General features: G+C 39.5%; 1 protein-coding gene across 1 annotated transcript in view; it reads right to left on the bottom strand.

Moving 5' to 3' along the window:
* Positions 1–24,664, bottom strand: part of LOC131468889 (kelch domain-containing protein 8B-like) — a 109,582-nt gene that overhangs the window by 38,280 nt on the left and 46,638 nt on the right. Inside the window, exons 2-3 of the mRNA XM_058643576.1 lie at positions 9,580–9,744; positions 2,802–3,026 (exon numbers count right to left, since the gene is read on the bottom strand). Of these exons, the coding sequence (XP_058499559.1) occupies positions 2,802–3,026; positions 9,580–9,744 (390 nt within the window). The remainder of the gene's footprint in view (positions 1–2,801; positions 3,027–9,579; positions 9,745–24,664) is intronic.

Raw genomic sequence — 24,664 nt, 5'->3', positions numbered from 1 at the left:
GATGGTCTTACCCACGCGGAAACTTTCCCTTTATCGTTTTTATTTTCTGTTTTTGTTCTGTTTTCAGTTGCAAGAAATGTCTTTGTAAGCACAAAACCCTAAACAAACACTCATGCCAGGCCTGTATGTGGCGCTGTATCGCTGCCATAGGTAGGAGATGTGGAGCATGTGCATAAAACCTATGTGCTGTGTACAAACTAGACAAAATAAACCAAAGCAGTGCGAGGAAGGAAAGAAAAACAAAGTTCAAGCAGAACTCGTCTTCATTGTGATGGTTAAATGTCTGCATAAAGACAGCTGTGCAAGATCAGGGCCGTCGACCCACAATCCTCAGAATCAGGAGGTTTAACGACACTGTCCAGGTACTATAAGCAGTGTTGGTCAAGTTACTTGGAAATAGTAATTAGTAAAGTAATCCAGTTACTTTACTGATGACTTATTTTCAAAAGTAATTAGTTTACTAGTTTACTTTACTAATTACTTTACTTAGTTACTTTTCAAAAACATGATGCACAACCTGAATACGTTATAAAGCATAAATATATTCTTTCTGCATATTCCATCAAATAAAATGGAATCAAATAAAACAGTCTCTTTTTCAAAACTTGTTTTACTAGTTTCAATCTTTTAACTTTATGCACATGGCATCAAGCATAAAATTCATTAAATGCAACAATTTGCAAACTGTTGAACATTTAAACCTATTTTCTGCACATTCCACCATATTTGAATAAAATAAAGTCTTTCCTCTGTTAACTTATACTTCTGCATATTCCAGCATATATTATTATATATATTATAATATATATATATATATTACATAATTATTTTTGTGTTTATAATCTTTCATTTGAATAGATGTAAATAAAATACAGCAATAAAATCATTCAAATCAAAGTCTCTCCTGACTGTATTCCAATTAATCCTATTTTCACCTGTCTAGCTGGAGAGGGGCCGTCGGGGGAGTTGGATGCGGTAGCCGCAGTGGTCGTGTCAGTGGGGGGGGGGGGGGGGTCCGTGTTACTGCCCATCAGTGACTATAAGGTCTATAGCGTTATTTTAGACGCAGAAAAAAACCTTGTCAGAAGAGGCAAAGAAGAGGAAACAAGTGTCTGATCGAGCGAGAGTAAACATCTCATTTACAACAATGAGAATAAAGAGGTAGACGATGGATGGATGTTTACGGTGGTGTCGTAAAAATACGTACTCCGAAACTGGAGGAGGAGCTCTGGAGAGAAAAGGGCAAAAAAGCTAATTAACTTCATTATTACAACGTCACCAAACGTCCACATCAGAGACTCGGCTGCACAGAAAGTGTCACGTCAAAGCTGATGATGATGATGATGATTTCCGTCCTCCACCAGAGAATCACTGCAACAGTGACAAACCCCCAATCTGTCAAAGTAACGAGGTATGACACGCGCTGCGCTCACTGTAATGCAATTACTGACAAAGAAAAAGATATTAATGTAATGGGTTAGTAAATAACTAATGATTAGATTATTACTGCTTTTGTCTCATGTCCACAGCTGTCCTGCGTCTTCTCTGTGACTGCTGCTGCTGCTGCTGCTGCTGCTGCCACCTGCAGAGTGGAATTCATTAAGCGGTTCTTGTAAAGCTTTTACCTTAATGTCTTCTAATTTTTCATCCCTTTTTTTACTTCATTAAACATGAAAAGTGGGTTAGCAGCAGTTTGTTCTGCGCTGACGTGCAAACGTGATCAACACTGGCTCAACATGATAGAAGACAGAGGTTCTTTTGTGTGCAGTTGCCAGGGAAACTTACAGCAGTCTTCAAACTTCTAATGCTACGACTCAGATTGGGTAAAGTAATGGTAAATGGTTTGTATTTATATTCTTTTTTATTTATTTCATTTATTTATCCTTTATTTTAGGTCCCATTGAGATACAAGAAGGGAGTTCTGGTCGAGATAACAGAATATAAAAGCTAAACGGAAGGAATTAAAGAAGAGGTTAGGATTAGAACAGAGAGACATAACCTTGTTGACCACTCAAAGCTGCTTTACACCATTTTCATCCAGCACATCTGTGTGCAGCACTTTTTCTATCACTTTCTCGCCAAGGACACATCAGCATGTAGAGGGAAGGGTTCAGCCAGGAATCAGACCCACACAACCTTTGAGTTAAAGGACGACTCACTCTACCACTGAGCTACCGTCGCCCCAACAGACCTGTAAGAGTCCGCGTCACATACATTTTCTCATCCACCTATTTCCGTGTTCGTGCCAGGAGCCGTTTCGGCCCCTGCCGTTCGTGGCTCGGGCCCTAAAGATGTGTGCATCACTGCTGCATTGCGTCGTGTTTTTAATTTCTGGTCACGACGGTCACTTTATCCCGTATGTAAATTAGATGAACTACTCATCCCTGGAAGAACAGGTAGAACAGGACTGTGGTAAAACATTGGCTCCCGTGTCATAAACATACTGAAGGCGTGGAGGGACGCAGCAGACACAACGCAGGACCACAGGTGGCGCTAATGCTCCTCAAAAAGACAGAAGAGACTGTGACTTGAAAATGTGATCGGGAACTTCAAACTGTAGAGGGCAGCGTTGCACCTCTCAGTGTACAGTCTGCCAGAACTTAATGGGAGAAGAAGAATTTGTACTGTTAGGCCCCGGCAGCTGCGACATGTCCATAATTGCGACATTCTACATCACGTACACTAAAAGTGAGTGTTTTTAAGTCTCACTGTGAATTCTCATGAGTTGTTTTAAGACAATTTAGTGTCAAACGTGAGTGAGACGACGTTGGAGAGAGGAGATTCAAGAGTCCTCCACGTACCTTGGTCCAGATCGTACTCCTCCATGGTGCTGACAAAGTGAGGTCTGGAGTAGAAGTTGTGAGGCCCCGGTTGCTGGAGGCCGCCCAGGCTGAAGAGGCTTCTCTCGTTGGTGGTGCAGCAGGAAAAGGCGCGTCTGCTTGGGATGCACGGGTAACGCGTCCAGCTCTTCATCTCCAGGTCGAAGGCCTCCAACGCCGTCACCGGCATCTTTCCCTGACGACCACCTGAGCGAGAGAAGAAGAAGATGCAGTTTTACACGTCCACAAAGGTCGTATTACTATAACTCCATGTACATTTAAAGTAAAGCGTACTAAGAACATGGTTAAAAAGTCATAAAATGTTGTAAAATGTTGAAAAATGTTGATCGGTGTTTAGTACAACATTGTAAGAAGATGCTGAAAGATGTTTTTATCCTGAAAATGTTCCTTTTCCTTGTCTCTGTTTGTTTTTTTCCCAGAATGTTTCACATGTGTTTGTAACAGTTTGCTTGACAGTCTTCAGAGTTGGCAGGTGACTTACTGAAGGCACCAGTGTGTGCAGAGCCCACTTTAGTGGCGTTTGGATAAGAAATTCAAGAGCTCAGACACGGCGACTGCACTCGTGCACTGTTCATGTACAGTATAACAATGTACTCTTGTTTTCCGTTTCCTGCTTCTCTTTTTTTTCATTACTTTTGTAATCTGCCCGCTCCAATCGACAAAGTCTCCTCAGCATTTGCCTTAAACTCATGCCGGCACGCCGACAAACGCCAGCATTCAGGACAGAAACCAGAGCGTTTTCTCTCCTCCCTGAGGACGAGCTGCGGCTTGTTCACATTCACAAGTCTTGCAAAACTTAACCTTGTAAAACTCAAGTACAAGGTCAAAGGTGACGTGGTGAGCGAGAGAGGGAGAGAGAGAGTGGGCAACGGTTCAGCGATGATGTAAATGTAAAAAAAACAGTGCGAAACGAAGAAGGAGGAAAAAATCCCATGTGAGATAAAACCATGGTAATTAACATAAGTGCAAAATCTCCTTGGCAACGTTCAGACTGTAAAACACAAGCTCAAGCTTTCAAGCAACACGTTATATGTTGTGCATATTATTTATTACCTTTATCCTTGACTGTCTTTGTTGCCATGACATTTGTACATTTGTTAAAATAAAGACCAATAAAGGACGGTCTAATCTTTGAAAATAAGAATCATAGTGAATGAGGAAGAGAAAACTGTGTAAAACAGTAAGATTGAGACAATGTGGAGGAGGGTGGAGGAGGCAGAGAGAGAGAGAGAGAGAGACTGGGAGAGAGAGAGAGAGAGAGAGAGGGAGAGAGAGAGAGACAGTGAGAGAGAGACAGCGAGAGAGAGCGAGAGCGAGAGAGAGCGAGAGAGGTGTAGATCGATGGCAACAGCGAGACGGAGCGAGTGGGAAGAACTCGAGTCAGACGTTTAGAGACACAAGAGCCGCTGATTAGAACAGACATTTTTAACATTATTGTAAAGTTTTAAACAAAGAGTGAGATGATGATGTAACATGGAGACGTTTAAAGAAACAAAGTGGTGAGAAAACCTTTTAAAAAATGACCTCAATAAGTGAAGTTTAAAATAATAACATGAGGACAACTTGTCGACTTCAGTATAAACTTAGTGGACTCAGTGAGGTGGTATTTACAATTAAAGTTTTTCTTTTAAAAAGATTGTCAAACATGTTTTGAAATGAGGAGAATAAGAATTATAGAGATTAAAAAGGAGCTGAATACAATTAAATACCAACACACAGTAGATAAACATTAAATAAGACTAATAAGATGGAACGTCGGTCTATAAAAATATAAACGTATATATCATTTATAATCCATTTAGTATGTCCATCAGTTTCTTTGTCTTTTTCTTCTCTCTCTGTGCCTTTTTTCTGTACTTTGTCAAATTAAGATTGAGCTTAATCCCAGAACAAGTGTACTGTAAACTCTATTTTTGTCCTATGAGATTATGACATTTATTCTTAAAAGTGTCAAATTTCACACTTTAATTGTCTAACAATAAAGTATATTATCATCATTATCATCATCAGGATTAAAATGTGCTGAAAATTCACCACCGTTCAAACTCCAGATCATTCATTCAGCAAGAAATGTGTAATAAAGTAAATTAGAAATAGAATCAGTGAAAAGAATGATATTTTTTCTGGGTAATAATCAACAATAAACTCACATGGATTATATTAAAACAAAATCTGTTACATTCTTATATACAGTATATAGTCAAATATCTTTTAAATCAACCACCACGATCCAACCTGGAACTCTTCAAGGAGTTCCAGGGATCTCAAGGATTCTCAAGGATCTCATGAAAAACAATCCGATCTAAAAAGTCTTAAAGTCGACCAACAAATCATATCATATTCATCATATTTAAAGAAACGCCAGAGCTCTGTCTCTGTTTCTCTGAAATAATGAGAAGAAATTATGTTCTATCATAACAATAATAATAATAATAACTATCTCATAAATTAGGAAAAACAGGAGCAGCCAAATACTCGATACTTCAGTGACTTTAAAGTTGAGTCATAATATCATATCTGACATAAATAACCTTCTAATCCTGTCGAAGCTTCCACATCCTTTCACTTATAAGTCGGAATTCTAGAACACATTAAAAAAAAAACGTGTTGGACAAAATGAATTAAAGATCTTTTGATATTTTAAACGCAGGTCTTTGCAGGAAAACGATGGCAAGCCTTTAAATGAAAAGAGCAAAGACAGAGAGTGTCAATGTTAGCGTGACATTACTTTGGTCAGGAGAGACCTGCTGACATACAGCTCGTCAACTTCATTCCTAAAATGTCACCATTGTCTTCACTGTGGTTGGATTTATGAGGCTTTCAGGGTTTTACAGCAGACGGGCTGTTAATACTCAGACTCAGTTCAAGTTCAGGGGATTTTATTAAAAAATCATCAGAATCTGTAACATGTAACAGCCTCCTTTAAATATTAATAATTATATAACTACAGTTGTAAACTAGGGAAGGTCCAGATACTTTTCAGAAATCACTGAGTATCATCTGACAATGTCTTTGTCCTCTGACTCATGGAGACAATAAAGTGTGTTGTATTGTGTAATATCAAATCGCATTGTATTGTATCCTAATAAATCATATCGTACCCTAAATATTCTATTGCATTGTATAATATTGTATCACATAGTATTGTGGTATCATATATCAAATTTTATTGTATCATATAGTAACATAATATAGCATCATAGTATTGTATCATAGTATCATATAGTATTGTATAGTATGGTATCATATAGTGTTGTATCATAGTATCATATAGTATGGTGTCATAGTATCATAATATAGTATCATATCATAGTATCATATAGTATGGTGTCATAGTATCATAATATAGTATCATATCATAGTATCATATAGTATGGTGTCATAGTATCATAATATAGTATCATATCATAGTATCATATAGTATGGTGTCATAGTATAATATAGTATTGTATCATAGTATCATATCATGGTATCGTATAGTGTCGTATCATATCATAGTATCATATCATATAATATTGTATCATAGTACCATATAGTATCCTATCATATCGTATCATAATAGAGTATAATATCTTATAGTATCGTATCATATCGTATCATATTGTATCTTATTTAAAGTTCATATTCAAGAAAACACTATTAGTCCATGTGAAGTATTTGCTGTAAGTCTCCATGTAGACCTGCTGCTGTTACTGCTGCTGCTGCTGCTACTACTGCTGCTGTTACTGCTGTTACTGTTACTGCTGTTACTGCTGCTGCTGGTGTTACTGAGCTGTTGTTACTGCTGTTGTTACTGCTGCTGATGCTGCTGCTGCTACTGCTGCTGCTGCTGCTGTTGTTACTGCTGTTGTTACTGCTGCTGCTGATGCTGCTGCTGCTACTGCTGCTGCTGCTGCTGTTGTAACTGCTGCTGCCGCTGCTGCTGTTGTTGTTGTTACTGCTGCTACTGTTGTTGTTACTGCTGCTGCTGATGCTGCTGCTGCTGCCGCTGCTGCTGTTGTTGTTGTTGTTGTTACTGCTGCTGCTGTTGTTGTTACTGCTGCTGTTGTTGTTGTTGTTACTGCTGCTGCCACTGCTGCTGCTGCTGTTGTTGTTACTGCTGCTGCTGTTACTGCTGCTGCTGCTGCTGCTGCTGCAGCCGCTCAAGCACCAGTGAGTTTCATCATTAAAAAGTGTGTTGTCTTCCTCTGGTGGAGCGTGTGAATAAAAAGGTTGGAAATGGAAATGAAAACGAGTCATAAAGTTTCTCTGAGGAGGGAGAATGTGGACCGTGTTATGTTCTTCTTCTTCTTCTTTCTTGTTGCCAAATGGATTTATGTCTTTCAAACGTTTCCCTGTTGAGCTGAAATGATCCTGCGCTGTCTTGAGTGAATTCAAATTCACTGCAGTGCTGTAAAATTTCAAAGACGTGTCACGGAGTAGTAATAATAATAAAGAGACACAATGAGGACACATGTCACTTCTTATTACGGAGGGAAAAAGACAGGATGACAGACTCTGCACTGAACCCACACTCCGTTCCTTCTTTTCTTTCTCACACAACAGTTTTACCTTCAACCCTGTTCTGATTGATCGTCTTGTACCACTTTAAGACTCCGCTCACCTCAGAGACACATTTTTGTCTTTCCAATCAATTGCTTTTGGAGCTGAAACTCAGTTAAAAAGGCTTATGGTAAAAACACACACGTGTGTGTCTGTGTGTGTGTGAGACACACTGGACCTGGACAAAGAGACGGAGACGTTGCTCTTTAAAGAAACACTGAGAGGTTCAAAAACATGACCGAAGCCTGAGGATTAAGGCTCATCAAAGAAGTCCTTCAACAGAAACCATCAGTGTCACTGAATCAAATGCAGTACAGTAACAGCCACTTTATTAGGTACACCTTCAAAGTCCCAGATAGGCCCAGCTTTAAGTGGAACTTTGCAGGATTTTACCCAAATTGAACAGCTTCAGAGTCATTGTGATGGTGAAATGTCTTGTTGTGGGGAGATTGGGGGCGGTCTCCACTTCCCCCTGCTGTCTGTTAGTGGATAAAAAGACAGCAGAATCAGGAGGTACTGCACTAGCCAGGTACTATAATGTCTAAAGTGTTCTTTTAGAAGTTATCATGGCAGAGCCAGTGGAACATTTTTAATTCTTATGTTCATGTATTTGAAGAAATGAAGAAACTTTGTGGTGGAAAACATCCAGATTCCTCACCAAAGAAAGCCACCAAAGAGGTGAGCCAGCACACTCGCAAGTCAGCTGAGGAGCATTATACTGTACAACAGAGTTCTATACAATGTTAGATAGTGTACATATTCAGTTTGAGGAGAGGTTCAACCAACCAGATCTAGATGTCTTGCAGAAGCTGGAGGAAACTCTCCTGACTGGAGAAGTGAAGGACATTGTTGATCAGTACCCAGAGCTAAACAGGGACAGAATAAAGGTGCAACTAGCCATGTTTAGGTCCAAATACACTTTCTAATCTAGTGTTGACGTGGCTGACATAATGAGCAGTTTGACAGTTGAAGTGAGAGGCTTGTTTCATCAAGTTGAATCTCTTGTTAGGCTGCTTTTCAGTTTCATCAGCTGAGGCTGAACGACGTTTCAGTGCTCTTAGGAGACTTAGAACATGACTTAGAACCACCATGACACAAGTAAGACTGTGTGCCATGTCCATCAGGGAAAACTGGACAATACTGACCTGACAGAAATCTGCCAGCAGTTCATTTCTGTTACAGACCAGCGTAGGCATGTGTTTGGCTCTTTCAAATATGAACAACAAGTGGACACTAATCTGCTTGTATTTGAGTATTAGTGATGAACACATTTACATTTACATCTGATGTTGTTGATGGACAGTATGATGCACAGTTGCCCTACAGCCCTACAGCCCTGCACTCAAGAGTAAAGATGAGAAGTCTTCGAAGTTGTCTCCTTGTCTTTCATCAGTTGCTTGAAACTATAACATCTGCATGACGTGAAATTATGATTGCTAATGTAAAAAAACGTCAACATTCAGGAGTGCTGCCTTTGAGCACTTTTATGTCCCCACCAATCTCAAAATCAAACCTACTCCCTTGTATAATATATACACACAGTACACATGTATATATATATACATATATACTGTATATAGCAGAGACAGTAAAGCGGAGGACGTCAATAAAAGGGGGACCAAATAAAACGGCCCATTAGCTTCAATGGAAATATGGATTTAAGTGAAGTAGGAAATGTTTTGGCTAATTAGTCTCCTTGTTTTTGGATTTTAATTTTTTTTTAAATACAGACATGTAACATATTATATTTTAACTTCTTCATGGTAAAAACTCAACAACGTGCTGAAAGCATTACTCAGAGATTTTGGTCCATACTGACATGATAGCATCACGCTCAATTATATATATATAGATATTTGTGTTCACAGGCAGTTGTACTGGTGTACCTAATAAAGTGGCTAACAAGTAGAAAAACTAAATATGTGTATTATCAATTGGCATGAGCTGATTTTGGACTCATTTTGATTCCATGCTGCCAAAGACCGATTTGAGAAACACCTCAGGATTAAAAGCATGTACTTTTTACAGGATGTGATTCACTGATACTCACCCGTCGTGATGGCAACATGGATTTTTAAGAAAAGAGCCTTAGGTCTCAATGTGATTTCATTTCATATCTCAATATGACACAGACACTGAGACACTGAGACAAAAATAATAAGAAAGAGAAATGAGATGATGACATCTCGTGTCATACCCAGCATGTAGATTTTGTTCCCTGTGAGGAAGGGCGTGGCTCCGTACCGCGGCGTGGGCATGGAGGTCATCGGCTGCCACTGGTCCTTCTCTGCCTCATAAACCCTCACCAAGGCCTGTGGCGTGGTGTCTGCTCCCATTCCACCCAACGCATACACTTTACCATCTGCAGAGAGAGAGCGAGACAAACCAGACACACAGCAGCTTTTAATAAAGAGCAAATTATCATTTAACTCACTGGTGAATGTGAGGATAATGCTGAGCGAGAGAGAGCGGTGCATCAGCGTGCCCTTTAGTCCGATGTCATGTCCGAACAATATGCAATATTTATGAGCAGGTCTGACAAACTCGCAGATAACCCACACATGACTTTCCACAAGGACACAAATATCCGCGACTGCTGCAGTGTCATTTGAATACACACAGAGAGGGAGGAAAGTCCTGAGCAAGCAAAACACTGCAGAAATGCTGCAGGAGAGGAGATTATTCAAGATTAACAGTTTATCAGCATTCTGAGACACACACACACACACACACATTTCTCATGTCCTGGAAATAAGCGCCCATCCACACGGAAACAGGACAAAAACAACTTTTTCTTTGTCGTTTTGGAAACGTTTTCCATCATTTCAGGAAATGTCTTCATCCACATGAAACCCCTGAAAACTAATCCACACACTGTAGTATATGTCAGGCCTGTATGTGGCGTTGTCATAGCACTGTATTTGTTTCACAGTAAATCAGTCGTACACACAGTACTGTTTGACTTTTAACCATAGACATGTTGTTTTACTGTTTGCGTGCAAAATGCCATCATCTGGCACTGCTAACATGGCTAACAATAGCTAACAATGGCTAACAACAGCTAACAATAGCTAACAACAGCTAGCAATGGCTAACAATAGCTAACAACAGCTAGCAATGGCTAACAATAGCTAACAACAGCTAACAATTTCTAACAATAGCTAACAATGGCTAACAAAGATGTTAATGCAACGCAGTATAACCTAAAACTGTATAATATTTGAAACAGTTATGATTTATTACATTTGCAGATGATTCTGTGATTGTGTCTTTCCTCATCAATGTGACAGATGTCAGTTCTTTCTTTACAAATATTAACGACAATTTATCCTGAGTTTTAATTCCTTTTGTTTGCCACAGCTGGTGTTGACACTTCTGTTTGGTTGCAAAAAAATTAATCTATGAGCAATTAAATACTTATTTACTACACTGAAGAAATATGGTATACAGTTCCATTAGCCAATAAATTAATTAAAATGAAAACGGACTCGGAATTTAGGAAATAGAGCACGAAAACAGCAGCAAAATCAAGCATCCACGCCAAACCAAGGTCAAAAAACTGTGTTCTCCCAGTCAGCCACACCTTCACCACCTCATGTTCCTGTTTCATGACCTTCTTGACCTGTAGAGGTCACATCCTCACAGAAATATGAAAACAGAGAATTGACAAAATAAAAAATGGCTCTGAAAAACAAGCCAGTTCATATAATCTGCCTTGGTGCAGAACAAACAGATTTGAAATCGTTGATTATTCTTGCAGTAATCAGCCTAATTAATGTGATTCCATGTTCATTCTATTCTTGTATTTTCATTGTGTGTGTCTCGTAAAGTGCTACTAATGATGTTTATACAGTTTGTGAATGCTGGCTTTAGCCCAAAGAGCCCCTCTGGGATAATAAAGATACCTCAGACTTTAATATGTTTGTAGAGTATTTGTAAATAACTTGCACTTTCTGCTTTTTTTGCACCTTTTTTAGATGCCCGACTGCATTTCGTCGTCCTAAATTCCTGTGATATGTGCAACGGCAATAAAGCAGAATCCAATTTAATCTAGAAACTTAACCCTCATGCACCCCTTTAAAAACGAATTACCTCTTCCACCTTACGTACTCAAATTAAACTGCTATTAAACACAGTCTTTATTTATTATTTTTTCAGTAGTTTGATTTTTTTAAGCAACATTAAACTTGATCATTAAAAAAAATAAACATTTTAGGGAGCATTTTAACCCTGCTAGTTTTTCAAACACAATTGCACTTCTTTTTTATATATGTATATAATATAAATCAAGATATATTTTGTTATTGTTTGTTTAGAGTTGCCATTTTAAAAATAATTACCCTCTCAGCGCCTTAAGTGCAACTTAAAATAACTTTTTTTTTAAATTAGAGGTTTCCACTGGCCATTATAATGCAATACTGCTACATGCTGGATCTATCTATATGCCAAGTGGCTGAAAAAAATTCAATAACATGTTGCAAAGTAAAGAACTGTACATTTAAAAGCATAATACTATGGGCTGCATGATTTTATGTTCTAGTAACATAAGTTTAGATTGGGTTTCAATGGGGACATTTATGTCCTTAAGGTGAAGAACGTAACTTCACTTTAAGTTACTTAAACAAACAATAAATAAACAAATAAAACTTGACAAAGCATGAAAGGTGGTGTGAGGACAAGAGTGAGACAGAGAGAGAGAAGCTGAGAGACGTGCAGGGAGGCTGCGGGTGAGACTCTCCGTCACACAGACAGATGATGGATCCACAGAGCTGTGATTTAAACTGTGAAGAATAAAGCAATAATAAATCTGTCGCTCGGAATGCAGCTCAACACGAGCAGCGAGCGCGTCACACAGCTGAGCCGTTGTTATGGCGATGATGAGTAAATCCAATTTTACTGTAGGACATGAAGGACACAGCAAGGACATTTTTGTCATCATGTAAAAGCTTTGCATGTGCGATGGGTTATGGTGGGGTGTGCCCTTGTCAGGGCCAGCAGTCCTCATGGGGACCAAAACCTGGTCCTACTGCGGCACATCCTCATCTCTGAGGAACTGGTTAAGTTTAGATCTTAGAATTGAATTATGTTAAAGTTAAGGTTAGGGATGATGCTTTGTTTATTTGTCCAAATGAGCAAACGTCAGTGGGGACAAATTGTCTGGTCCTCACAATTATTTTGACAGGAAGTGCGACTGCGATATGAATCGCGATATCAGAAGGAAAGGTCATTTTTACATCATTATTCCCTTATTTCCATTTTAAAAGACATATTTAAAATGTGATATACTATGTGATATCTGTGCAGATCTGAGAGAGACAAAGACGTTCTCTGTGTGTAGATCAAGACAGTAATAAATCTAAAATCATATTATGATACATTTTGGCTTTACCAAATAATGTGCCTCCTTGATACAATTTTGATTAATTGTTCTTCCCCAGTCCTCACAATTCAATCCAGTAGTTTAATTTTTTTAAACCTGATCATTAAAAAAATATTTTATGAGCATTTTAACCATTTATATATTAGCTTTTCAAACACAGTTGCACTTCTATTTATATATAAAAATAGAAGAATACTGCCACCTGTTGGATCATATCTGTGTCAAGTGTGGGGGGTGAAATACAGTAAGATGTTGAATTAAAATTAAAATCTTTTAAAGCATAAAACTATGGGATGCATGATTTTATGTTCTACTAACCTTAAGTTGTTTCATGCAGTGTCATTTAATCATGTCAGAAAAACACGAGGCAAAATCCATCTCTTGTATGTAAAATGTAAAAAAATAACTTTTATGGAGTTAAAGGCCCTGGCACTTTGACATGTGCGGACCCTGCTTTACTCGCGCGTCAGATTCCTGTAGTATCTCACTTCACCATCGGGTGGCAGAACATTCAGTTCACGCACACCCAAGCGTTTTTTGAGTGAGGTTCCAAAATGTGGGCTTCACGTTGATGGTGCAAATTGTGTCATGCACACTGTGCGCGGAACTATACCAGGGCCTGAAGACTTTTTAGAATCAGGGTCAGGCTAAGGGTTAAGGTTAGGCATTGAGTTGTGATGGTTAAGGTAAAAGGGCTACGAAATGTATTTTGATTAAAAGCATCTTCACTCAGAATGCTGTGCATGTGTGTGTGTGTGTGTGTGTTCCAGATCACCAGAGGCCTCTCTTGATTGACTGACTCTGTCAGTGCAGACACTTAACTTCAGTGTAAGCACAATTACTGCTGAGCATGATCACGATCCATTAATGACTTTTTTTTTTACCTGGAGGAGAGTTCAGTTTAAAGCTGCCGTCAGTGGAATCCTTCATTTCAAATCCAGTTTAATTAATAGCTCCACAGTAAAGTCTGACACCGCTCACTGAGCTAAGGTGTTTTCTCTCAGTGACACGACACTTTATCCAATCAGGAGCCATGACTCCACACAGAGGCGGATTTCTGGTTTTGTGCTGATAGTCTGTGAATAATGGTGCGTTCCAGTTGTAGTTAAAAGTCAATTTCTATTTCAAGTTCATTCCAGTTTCCCACAGAGTTCATATTCTCCACTCTATTCTCACAAAATTCCTTAACTGAAGATTAGAGTCTATGTTGTTACCATTTTGTTTTATTTTATTTTATAATCCAGGACCCTTTGTTCCTGTGTGTTTTGTTAACCTTACTTTACTTTATTAAATAATAATCTTAATCTTACTTTCCAAAAACACTTTTTTTTTTATGTTGCTTCCCTTCCACTTTGTGCTTAAAGGTAAGCTGAATATGAGGAGGTCATAAAGTGTACTACAATAATAACAAACCTTATTAATTTAATTAATTAAATTATTTTGAGCCTCTAACTTCAATTGAGAAAATGTAGAATCACTGCTATCGTGACATGAGGAAGTTGAAAAAAAGGTGTGAAATGTGGCATAAAATGTCTTTTTTTAGCTGATAAGGGATGAGTTTTTTCAGCATTTTGTTGTACTGATATAATATTGGAATAACATTAATATTACTACAATAATAAACTGTAACGGCATCTACTGGAACTCTTTATTCACATCGTCAGGTTGCACTTTCTTATCCTCCTGTGGTGCAACAGACTTTTTGTGTCTCTTACGTCAGTAACAATTAACGTTTGCTTATCTATGTATATATATACATATATATACGTATATATATATATATATATATATATACGTATATATATACTTATGTATACGTATATATATACTTATGTATATGTATATATATGTATGTATAAACATATATATATATATTATATTTATTTTCTTTCTTTCTTTCTTTCTTTGAAATTTGCTATACTTGTTTAATGGAAACATAGCTGTACGGATGAATATCAAACAATCTGGTCCAACACTTGACATGCACTGTCCACCCACACTGTGACCTGTGACCTCTCACAGCTGCTGTGTGTGTGTGTGTGTGTGTGTGTGTGTGTGTGTGTGTGTGTGTGCATGTGCATGTGTCCGTGCGTGTGCGTGCGTGTGTGCGCCCGCCCTGCGTGGCCTCGCCTTTTGGCCCAGTCTCCCCTGTAATCATGCACAATCTCCTCTAATTAAGGAAACCATGCTCTATTCTCCGCGCATCACCCCGGGAGACGCCATGGCAACAACAGCGTAACCTACAGACTGTTACTATGGGGTGGCTGTTTGGCAGGCTGGTGCCGGGTGAACCAGAGAACCCCCTGAGTGCTGGTCCTGCTCAGCACCGACCAGAAAAATGTGATCAAAAAGAAAGGACAAAGCAACAGAATCAAACATTAGTTATTATACTCTGTATTTAAATAAACAGTTATGTGTTCCTCGTGTGTATGAGCTGAGTCTGCTGCTTTGATTTGTCTTTCATCACATCCTGTCACTCTTCTTTCCTCCTCACTGCTTCATTCATGTGACTTTCATCATTTTCAGACTAATTAACTGCGTCATCCGTCCCCCTTTTTTCCTCCATCTCTCTCGCCTCTCACATTAACCTTTAATCTTTTTCCTCTCGTCTCTTTTGTCATTTATTCCTTATCCATTTGCATATCTCCTTGATGCAGCACTCAACCAGCGGTTGAAGGGATGTTCGGCGACAGTAACATAAATTTAGAAACGACAGGAAATGGAAAGAAAAATACTAAAAGATACTCCAAATATAAATTTGCAAACTATGAAACTTATCAAAACTTGTGATATAATAAAAAATTATAACACCAATCTAATAATTCTTTCCTTTGAAATTTCCATCGAAGGAGTTTGAGTTACACTGAATATAATTATAAAGATTATAGATGAGATTATAAATTAAGTGGACTAACATAAACCAAAGAAATGACAGAAGATAGTGAAAATATGGATTATTTTCACATGAATCAATCATCACATTATGATCAAAGTAAATGTATTAAAGTATAGTTTTCTAATTGTTTCATATTCATATATTTCACACCACTATTATTATTTATAATATATTATCAGAAACCACGCTAGAGACACAGATGCTCACTAGAGACTCACAGAAAAGAAAAAAGCTAACTACTAGCCAGCTAACTTGCTAACTAGTTTACTTATCATGAGTTATAGTAGCAGCAATATTAAGTTATTTTAGATTTAATTTGAGAAAAAATTAGAAAGATACAGTTCAATATCAATAAATTAATCAAATTTAATAATGAGATCATAATGAACAAATGTCAGTTTCCAGTTGAAAAGGGCTAACTAACTAGCTAGCTAGTTAAGTAGCTAGCTCACCAACTAGCTAACTAACTCATAGTGAGTAAGCTAGTTGGCTATCTGGCTCATTATTTAGCTTTTTCCAACTGGAAACTGAAGTCCACAAAGAAAAGCTACATTAAGATTTACTTTGTGCTCTGTTCTTGGCTAACTCGCCAACTAGCTAACTAACTTATGTTGAGTTTAAGTAGCAAAAATATTATGTTAATTGTAGATTTAAGTTGAGTTATAATAATAATAATGGTTGTCTCGCTCTTCTCTCGTCTTGAGATCAAAACCTAAGACTAAATTCATGTAAAACTACCAAGAAACAGAAGCACAAAATAAGTAAAAACCTTGTGTAATTCAGATTCACTGAAACATTATCTTCCAGCTCGTCCTAAAAGTCCTGTGAAGTTCTTGTGAGGTTAGTGGAGCAGAAACAGAAATACACAAGAGTGGTGACTTGTTTTCCACTGCTCCTATTTTTAGAGCCACAGTCGAGATGAATACACACTTTAAACCGGAAAAAACAAAAGTTACAAAAGTGTTAATACAAAACCAAAGTGACCGAGACGACGTCAAAGCAGAGAAGTTATTTATAACCACTCAAGTTTCGATGGTGTCATAAAATCTGAAATCTTTATTATTAGTCAAAAAATAGAGGATGGAAGACGTGCGGGGAATCTCGTCAACAGTTACGTCGTCATTGACGGAACTGCAGGAGCGATTTGTTGCATCCAGCGCTCCTGTAACGGCTGCTCCTTACTGTCGCGCTGATGAATTGGAGGCCGAGCGCCCGCGGCGACATTTAAAGGGCACTGCACTCTTCCTAATGAACGCACGTCAATAGCAGATCAATAAAAACCCTCCAGGCTGCTGCTGCTGCTGCTGCTGCTTATGTCACCATCCTTTATATCTATGTTCTAAGAGAGAGAAAGAAGAAGAGAGGACAAAGGGGGGAATCAATTGTCCTCACAAAGATGGAAAGATGAGATTTTCTGTCCTCTTGATCTTCCTTTAATCTTCCTCTCAGCGAACCGTCCATTAGTTAAGTCTAAGGTGCCTTAACCGTCTGAAAAGCCTTTATAAAAACAGAGCGCTTTAACAGGCCAGATTAATAAAAGCCAAACAAGACGACAGACAAGAAACAAACTCAAGTAACAACAATGAATAAAAACCGCTAAAAGAGTAGAATTGAAGAGATTTAATTGTGTTGTGCACTAAACTAATCCAATTTAAATTTGTTTAAAATGCAATGACTATCGTTCATTTTGTATAAATTAATGAATTGAACTACTTCTTAATTATTCCTCGTCGTAATAAGCTCACTGTGGTTACTGTGTCAGTCCCAAAAGATCAATTATCTTCTCTTCTTATCCTCAGACATCTATGAAGGACACTTTTTATTATTATTATTATTATTCACAGGGACATTAAGATGCTCCGTCCAACGAGTTTTAATCACTCACCTCCACAATAAAGTTTGTCACTAAAAATCCATCAAGACATACTCTAGCTTTTTTAATATGGATAATTAAAAGTCTATATATATATCCTGCTTTTACAAGTTCTATTAAAAAAAACTAACTTTAAAAAGAAATGAAGTGAAAATCTGTCTTTCATTTTCAATATTAATGAAGTTCACGTTAAATTTAGGAAACCGAGGACAGCAGAGTCTTAAAAAGGAGAGAATATGAGTGACAGATGAGTGGGTGAGATGAAAACCACAGTAAATTCAATCTCCATAGACCATATTTGCAGGGATATACTGCAGTTTTTATTTACTGCTTTGCTTCGCTGCATCACAAATTGCATTGCATATTGTAATCTACAGTAAAATGTCTATTTTACTGTTTTAATTATCTGTTGTTATTTTTATTTGTGCACTTTTTTTATTTTGTTTTATTCCACCAACCCGACTGTAGCGACAGGCTTAAATTAACCAGTGATAATCTGGCATAATATGTACATGTTAATGTTCAATAATGTGTATGTCCCTGTAAGGAATTACGAGTCGACAACATATACCTTTGTAAATAGATAGATAGATAGATAGATAGATAGATAGATAGATAGATAGATAGATAGATATATAGATAGATAGATAGTGACACCTAGAGGTGAATTTGCAATTAATTTGCATAATTAAACTGACATTGATGGTTCACTTATAATATATTTTAATTGGACCGCCTATAGCCAAGTGGAAAAGGAAACTTGGAACTTAAGGGTTGCTAGTTTGAATGCCCGCCAGATCAAGAGCTGAGGACGGTACCCGAACCCCATTTAACAATATTAATTGCACACTCTAAAATGACCGCAGCCACAGGGAAGGGAACATCCTGTGTCCCAATCCCAGATAAATTAGGGTCAGGAAGAAGCTTGAAGAGCAATTATATTTTAAGTGGTACAATTTTTGATGGCAATGAACCAATTAGCAGTAAACATTAACATCCATAGCTGGTGTTTAAGTGTGGACTTTATGATGCGCATGTCTGTATTTCACCTGCTCAGCTTTAAATCCAGTCAAAGTGCCACTAGAGCAGGGATTAAAAATCCCACAGTCACAGTATCTGCCCGTGGCAGCTGCACGCTCATTAAACACTCTTCCCTCCTCGTGAAGCCACGTCCTCTTCACGCTGCAAACATGTGGGTTAGAGGGAACATGAACGAGGCCCACAAGGAAAAACAGTCAGCTGTGACTGAGTGGAGATCATATGAGGTTTGACAGGAATCAAAGAAGGAAACAGCGGAGTTAATTACTGCTGCTGCTGCTGCTGCTGCTGCTGCTGCTGCTGCTGTGACAAACGTTTAGAGACGGGAACCAGTTCTTCTTTCAGCTTCTCCCTTAAGGGGTCACCACAGCGGATCATCTGCCTCCACATGTCCTCATTCACAACATCCGTGGACATCCTTTGTCCAAACCATCTCAACCTGAGCTGTCCCTCAAATATTACCCAATGACTTATTGTAAGTCACTTTGGATAAAAGCGATCGGCTAAATGACACATATGTAAATATGATCATTTCTAATCCTGTCCATCCTGGTCACTCCCAAGAAAAACCTCAACACCTTTGACCTTTGCTGTCCTTCTGTCCTTCTGTCCTTCTGTCACACCTCAGCCCTGACACTCGTCTCCACGCTGCCTCCACTGAAGGTGACTTCCAAGGCAGAGTCAACTCATCATGCTGTGTTCACGCTGGACACGTGAAGTTTACACACAAAGTCGATGCACATACGCGGTCACGTGAAGCGATAGAACGCCAGTGTCCAGACTCGGCTCGGGGAACCGTAATGTTTGTATGTGTGGACACTTGGATCTGTACCACACTTTACCTCGCGTGGAAACGTCTGCAGAGAAGAAACCGTTGTCGTGTGTGGTTTCACAACATACGGCGCCGCACACGACGTGGGGAATGTCACCGTTAAATTTGGGAGTTCCCGAAGTTAAGGTGGAACTCGTGGTCTTTTGGTTTGAAAAGTGAAGAAAAAGGGTTCCCACACCTTTGGTTGACATTTAATTTGAGGACTTTCCAAGGACTTTCCAGGACCAATTCCCTCAAATTCAAGGACTGAATGTGGTGACATGTTTCCACAACAATCTGTCCAGGGTGTGACCCCGCCTTTTGCCCTAAGTCAGCTGAGATTTGCACGACCCTTATGTGGAGGATAAAGCAGTAGAAGATGGGATGGATGGATACCAGAAAGCAGAGAAATAGAACTTTAATTGCGCTCCGTATACACTTGTCAACAAGTGTCCAATCACTGTCTGTGACGTAAGCTTCTCAGTACTGTAATTCCTTAACGGTTGAATAACTGCCAGAAGCAGAGGAACTCACTCATTGAACATTTTTTGAGACAATTCTACAGCCATAAAATCAATATAAATCCAGGCGGCCTGAATATCATGATGGTCATAAAACACCACAGAGCAGAACAAACCACTGGAATGGGGAATAGAATAACCTTTTTTCAATCCCATTGAAATGACCTGCTCATTTTAGTGTGACAGAGGCTTTAGTTCAGGTCTTACAACAGTCGGGGAAGACGAGGATGAAGGAAAAGCATCACAGTGTTTCTTGAACTTTTGTTGGTTGATGCAGACAGAATTGGACAGATAACACAAAGGCTGTTTGAGTGGCGTGATACAAAGCACGGAGAATAAATCTAAAAGTGCCACAACCACAGAAAAAGCTCTGTCTTTAAAGCTGCTTGTGCCCACAGTATTGTAAGTACACAACAACAACAACTGATTTAAGACGACACTCTATATTCACAACAGAAGCCTCCGCCGCCGTCATCGATCTGGGCTAACGAGTGATAGAGCGCTCGCTGCCTGTCGGCTGAAACTCGGCTGCGTCGTCGCTGCAGATAAACTCATCCACAACATTTCATTTCCTGAGCCTCTGCACTGAGCCCTGACATTTACTGCACTGCACAAACCGACGGCCCTGGACGAGAAGAGTGGACAAATCATATGTGACGTGATGCTGAACAAGGCACTCGTTTGCCTCATCGTCCATGACAAATGGACGTGGTGTTTTGTTTGAAAAGTGAAGCAGAGGAAGCAGAACAGAAGTAGCATTTAACACAGTTTAAGATGGGAGGGCGTCTTCGGCCATGATGGCGTCCACTTTTATTGCTCTGCTTATGGACGAGTGATTGTCCTCTGAATCTTAGTCAAAGTCAGTCTTTGTCATTTATCTTTGGTGAGACCGAGATGTTGGATTTTTCATTTCCCAGGCATCACGTCATCATTTACTCTCTCTTTGCTAAACTTTAACTGCTCGTTGTTCTGCACGGAACCTCACGTCAGAGAGAGAGAGACAGAGAGTCAGAGAGACAGAGAGACAGAGATAGACAGAGAGACAGAGAGACAGAGAGAGACAGAGAGACAGAGAGACAGAGAGAGAGACAGAGAGAGAGAGAGACAGTGGACAGTGTCGACGTATGACTCCAGGTTAGTCCTGCGTCGGCCTCGTCTACATACATCAAGCAATGCAGGGCATGAAACAGTAGGTGGCGTCGTAAGAAACGAGGGAGACATTTACCTAAATATCAACTGCACTTTCAAGGACCTGTGTCTATTTAGGTTGATTTTCAAAGACTTTCAAGGACCTTGGAGAACCCTGATTTAAACAACAGGTGTGTTTTTGATCACAAAATGTCAGTATTTTAAAAACACGGTTGGATAAAACTCAGCAGTGATATATTTTCCCGTCAGTTTACATCTTTACGGAGGATTAATGTCTCACACACTCTGCGCCAACACATCGACGACCTGAAATCGACACTTAATGAAATAATCACTCGACGAGGATGTGAACAACAATTATCACCTTTTGAGGTGAGTGTGAGAGACACACGGGGGGGATGTGGGTACATAAGAGTCAGTGAAGTGTTTCTGCGTGTGTGTGTGTGTGTGTGTGTGTGTGTGTGTGATGACAGCACAGATGATGATGAGACACAAAGACGAGGCAGCCGTGATGTCACATGTCACATGTCACTGTTCATGTCAGAAACACGGCAGCTCACATAACACTGAACACTGCAGACACTTGTCTCCGGACAGACGTGAGGACACTCATTAGGCCTGCTGCTTTTTACCAACACTCAAGTTTGCTCACATTATAATCTAATGACCTGTTATTTGTTCAAATACGTTTAAAAAAAAACATCAGCTCTGTCACCACTGCTTGCTTAATTCATAAATGCATTAGCAATTTTAATATTGTTATTTTTTACACCGCGCTACCAGAGTTAGTGTGTTTCCAACATACAGCACTGCCAACAGGAGGAAGCTCAGATATTTCATATTATATTTAATATATGGTAATATAATATAAATGAACAGATTTATACAAATTTTTTCAATATTAAAAAACAAATGACAGCCCCACACACAGAAATAGCCGTTTAATTTATACATACGTAAATTCTGCAAATGAACAACTAGAACACGTCTTTAACGACGTCCGTCACAGAAGGACTGAGGCAGAAGAGGCTTCGCTGTCGTGTCGTTTACGTTTTCACGTTCAGTAAGGAAACGTAAACACCACACAGTTCATATTTGATCATATTTTTACCCAATTCAAAAAGTCACAGCTCCCACAGTTTGGCTCTCACCTCCATCTTCTCTCTCTCTCTCTCTCTCTCTGTATCCTCAACATGCAGGTTGCGGGACCAAGATCCAGTTTTCGAGACTACCCACATCATCACCATTATTATTGTGCTATAATTAAAAGTCGATATCATTAACTGTATAAACTTGTAACTTGATACAGTTGTTGTGTATCTGCTCCTGGTCTCTCTCTCTCTTCTGTCTCTACCTCATCTCCCTCTTGTCCTTTCTCTCCCCCCTTTCTGTCCCCCACCTCTCCTCTGTCCCCCATTTTCCTTTCACCCCGACCGGTCGAGGCAGATGCTGCACATGTGTGAGTCTGGTTCTGTCAGAGATTTCTTCTTCTGTTAAGAGAGAGTTTTTTCTCTCCACTGATGCCTAGTGTTTGCTCATTGTGTGAACTGTTGTGTTTCTCTGCTCTCCTTGATGTTGTCTATGTACACACCTGAGATCATGTGTGTTATGATTTGGCGCTATACAAATAACATTGAATTGATTTGAATTGAATTGATTAACATTCAGCTGCTCATCAATATTCTGCTTTCGTCTCATTGACTAAATAAGTCTGAACAATGGACACGCAGGTGAAACCAGGTGGTCCTGGAATACGATCAAAAAACCTCTCAAATCACTGCTACATCACCTTCACATCACCTCAAGTTTCCGCTGAGGAACCAAAACTCTAATTACTAATGTTCCACCTCCTGCAGAGTCAAAAAAAAGGATTTAAACATTAAACTGTAGCTGTAAAATTAAAATGTGCATGTTTAAAGATGCACAATCCAAGAAAATAAACCTTGTGAGAGTCAGAGTCTCTTTTTATTTCTGTAAACTGCTCAAAAACCTTCTGGTCTCAGCAGTGTTATTCCACAGTGGCTGACAGTGTTGCCCACTGTGCCGCCGCGTGTGCCGTGTAATCCCCAGTTAGCTCGCAGGTAATGTGAGTTCTGATGGGATCGTTAGCCGATGTTCCGCTGAGAATTCCACCCACGCTCCTCCAGAACCGCAGAGGCAGAACCAGAACCAGACAGATGGTCGGGTGAGACGCAGGCCGCTTCACTCACACACACAACAACAGGAGCAGCTTTGATCGAGAGGCCACTCGTTAGACGTCACACTGATGTGAAATATGCTCTTCTCACGACAGGGAAGCACATGTGTGGACAGAGAGGGCTGAGAACTGTAGTAGTCTAGCTTGTGTCTTCTTCTCTGTGGTATTTTTGAGAGACATTGGTTCATTTAAAACTGTGTGTGTTGAACTCAAATGACCTGCAATCATGGATGTATTATAAGAACTGGATGTAGCTCCGCCCCTTTGGCTCCGTTCATTCCTGTGGAGTTGCTCACTCAGCACATATGCCAAAAAAGTTTCTGACTTCCTGGTTTATTTCCGGCTTCTTTGGATTGTGGGAGGAAGTGAGAGCAGAGAGAACCCGCCTCAGTCACACCGGAGAAATGCTTGTTGTGAGGCAACAAGACCAGCCACTAGAGCACCGTGTGGACCCTGAACATAATTGAGCACAATTAATAGAAACTTGCAAACAGAATGATTCTTTGGAACGTGTCCATTTCCCCCGCTGTGCCTCTAATCTGCTGCATCTCTCTCCGGCGTCCGTGTCTGACGCTGAGCTGCAGCTTTTGTTTTGCCACAGAATAGTTTTGAATGTGTCCTCCACTAAACGCCCGGGAATCAGCTGTTACCTACTGTCTGATGGTGCAGCCAGAAACAGGAAGAGGCAGGGAGAGAGCACAAAGACTTGGCCTACATTCCACGATGTTTTCCTCGCGCTCACACTCCCAGGCCTCATTCATATTTCATGCAAATCTGGGATAATTTTAACACACATGCAATCCCAGGATGCACTCCCCCAACACACTTCATATGCGTGACTTTGAATGTATACATCATGTATACTGTAGCTCTAGATTGGGTTTTGCTTCAGTAAATCTATGAAAAGTGACGTTAAAGTCACAATATGGGTTTAATTTTTCATGTTTGACACTTTTATACACACGTGAAATAATAATAATAATTAAACTAAACAAAGACCAGGAAAAATCAAAAAGGTAATAGTTGTGTGTACCTAATAAATTGGCACACATGCAGTATATCTTACTATATTATGTTATAATGAGTGCGGCTGAGATTTTCCACACTTGCAGAGGCAGCTCATTAACATACGGAGGTGAGAATATCACAGAATCTCTGGGGATCAGAGTTTCTGTTTTTCCGTGTGTTTCCATATTTCGCCGCTTCTTTTATAAGTCGGCTCATTAATGCACATAAGATGGCAGAGGAAAGAGGAAAGAGAGACGAAGTTATTATATAATGTGGTTCTCTCCGGTCTATATGAAGAGCGGGAGGAACACGGGAGCTGGAGGGACGGAGACACAGACAGAAAAGAGTTTTAAAGTATCTTTCTCTCAAATGTGCACGCAGACATTTCAAAACCAGGTCAAGCCACAAA

This window comes from Solea solea, chromosome 11 (genome assembly GCF_958295425.1).
Source record: "Solea solea chromosome 11, fSolSol10.1, whole genome shotgun sequence".
In the NCBI taxonomy this organism is placed as follows: Eukaryota; Metazoa; Chordata; class Actinopteri; order Pleuronectiformes; family Soleidae; genus Solea; species Solea solea.
Note: the sequence above shows the minus strand (reverse complement) of the source record. Positions and strands in the feature narration are given on the sequence as shown.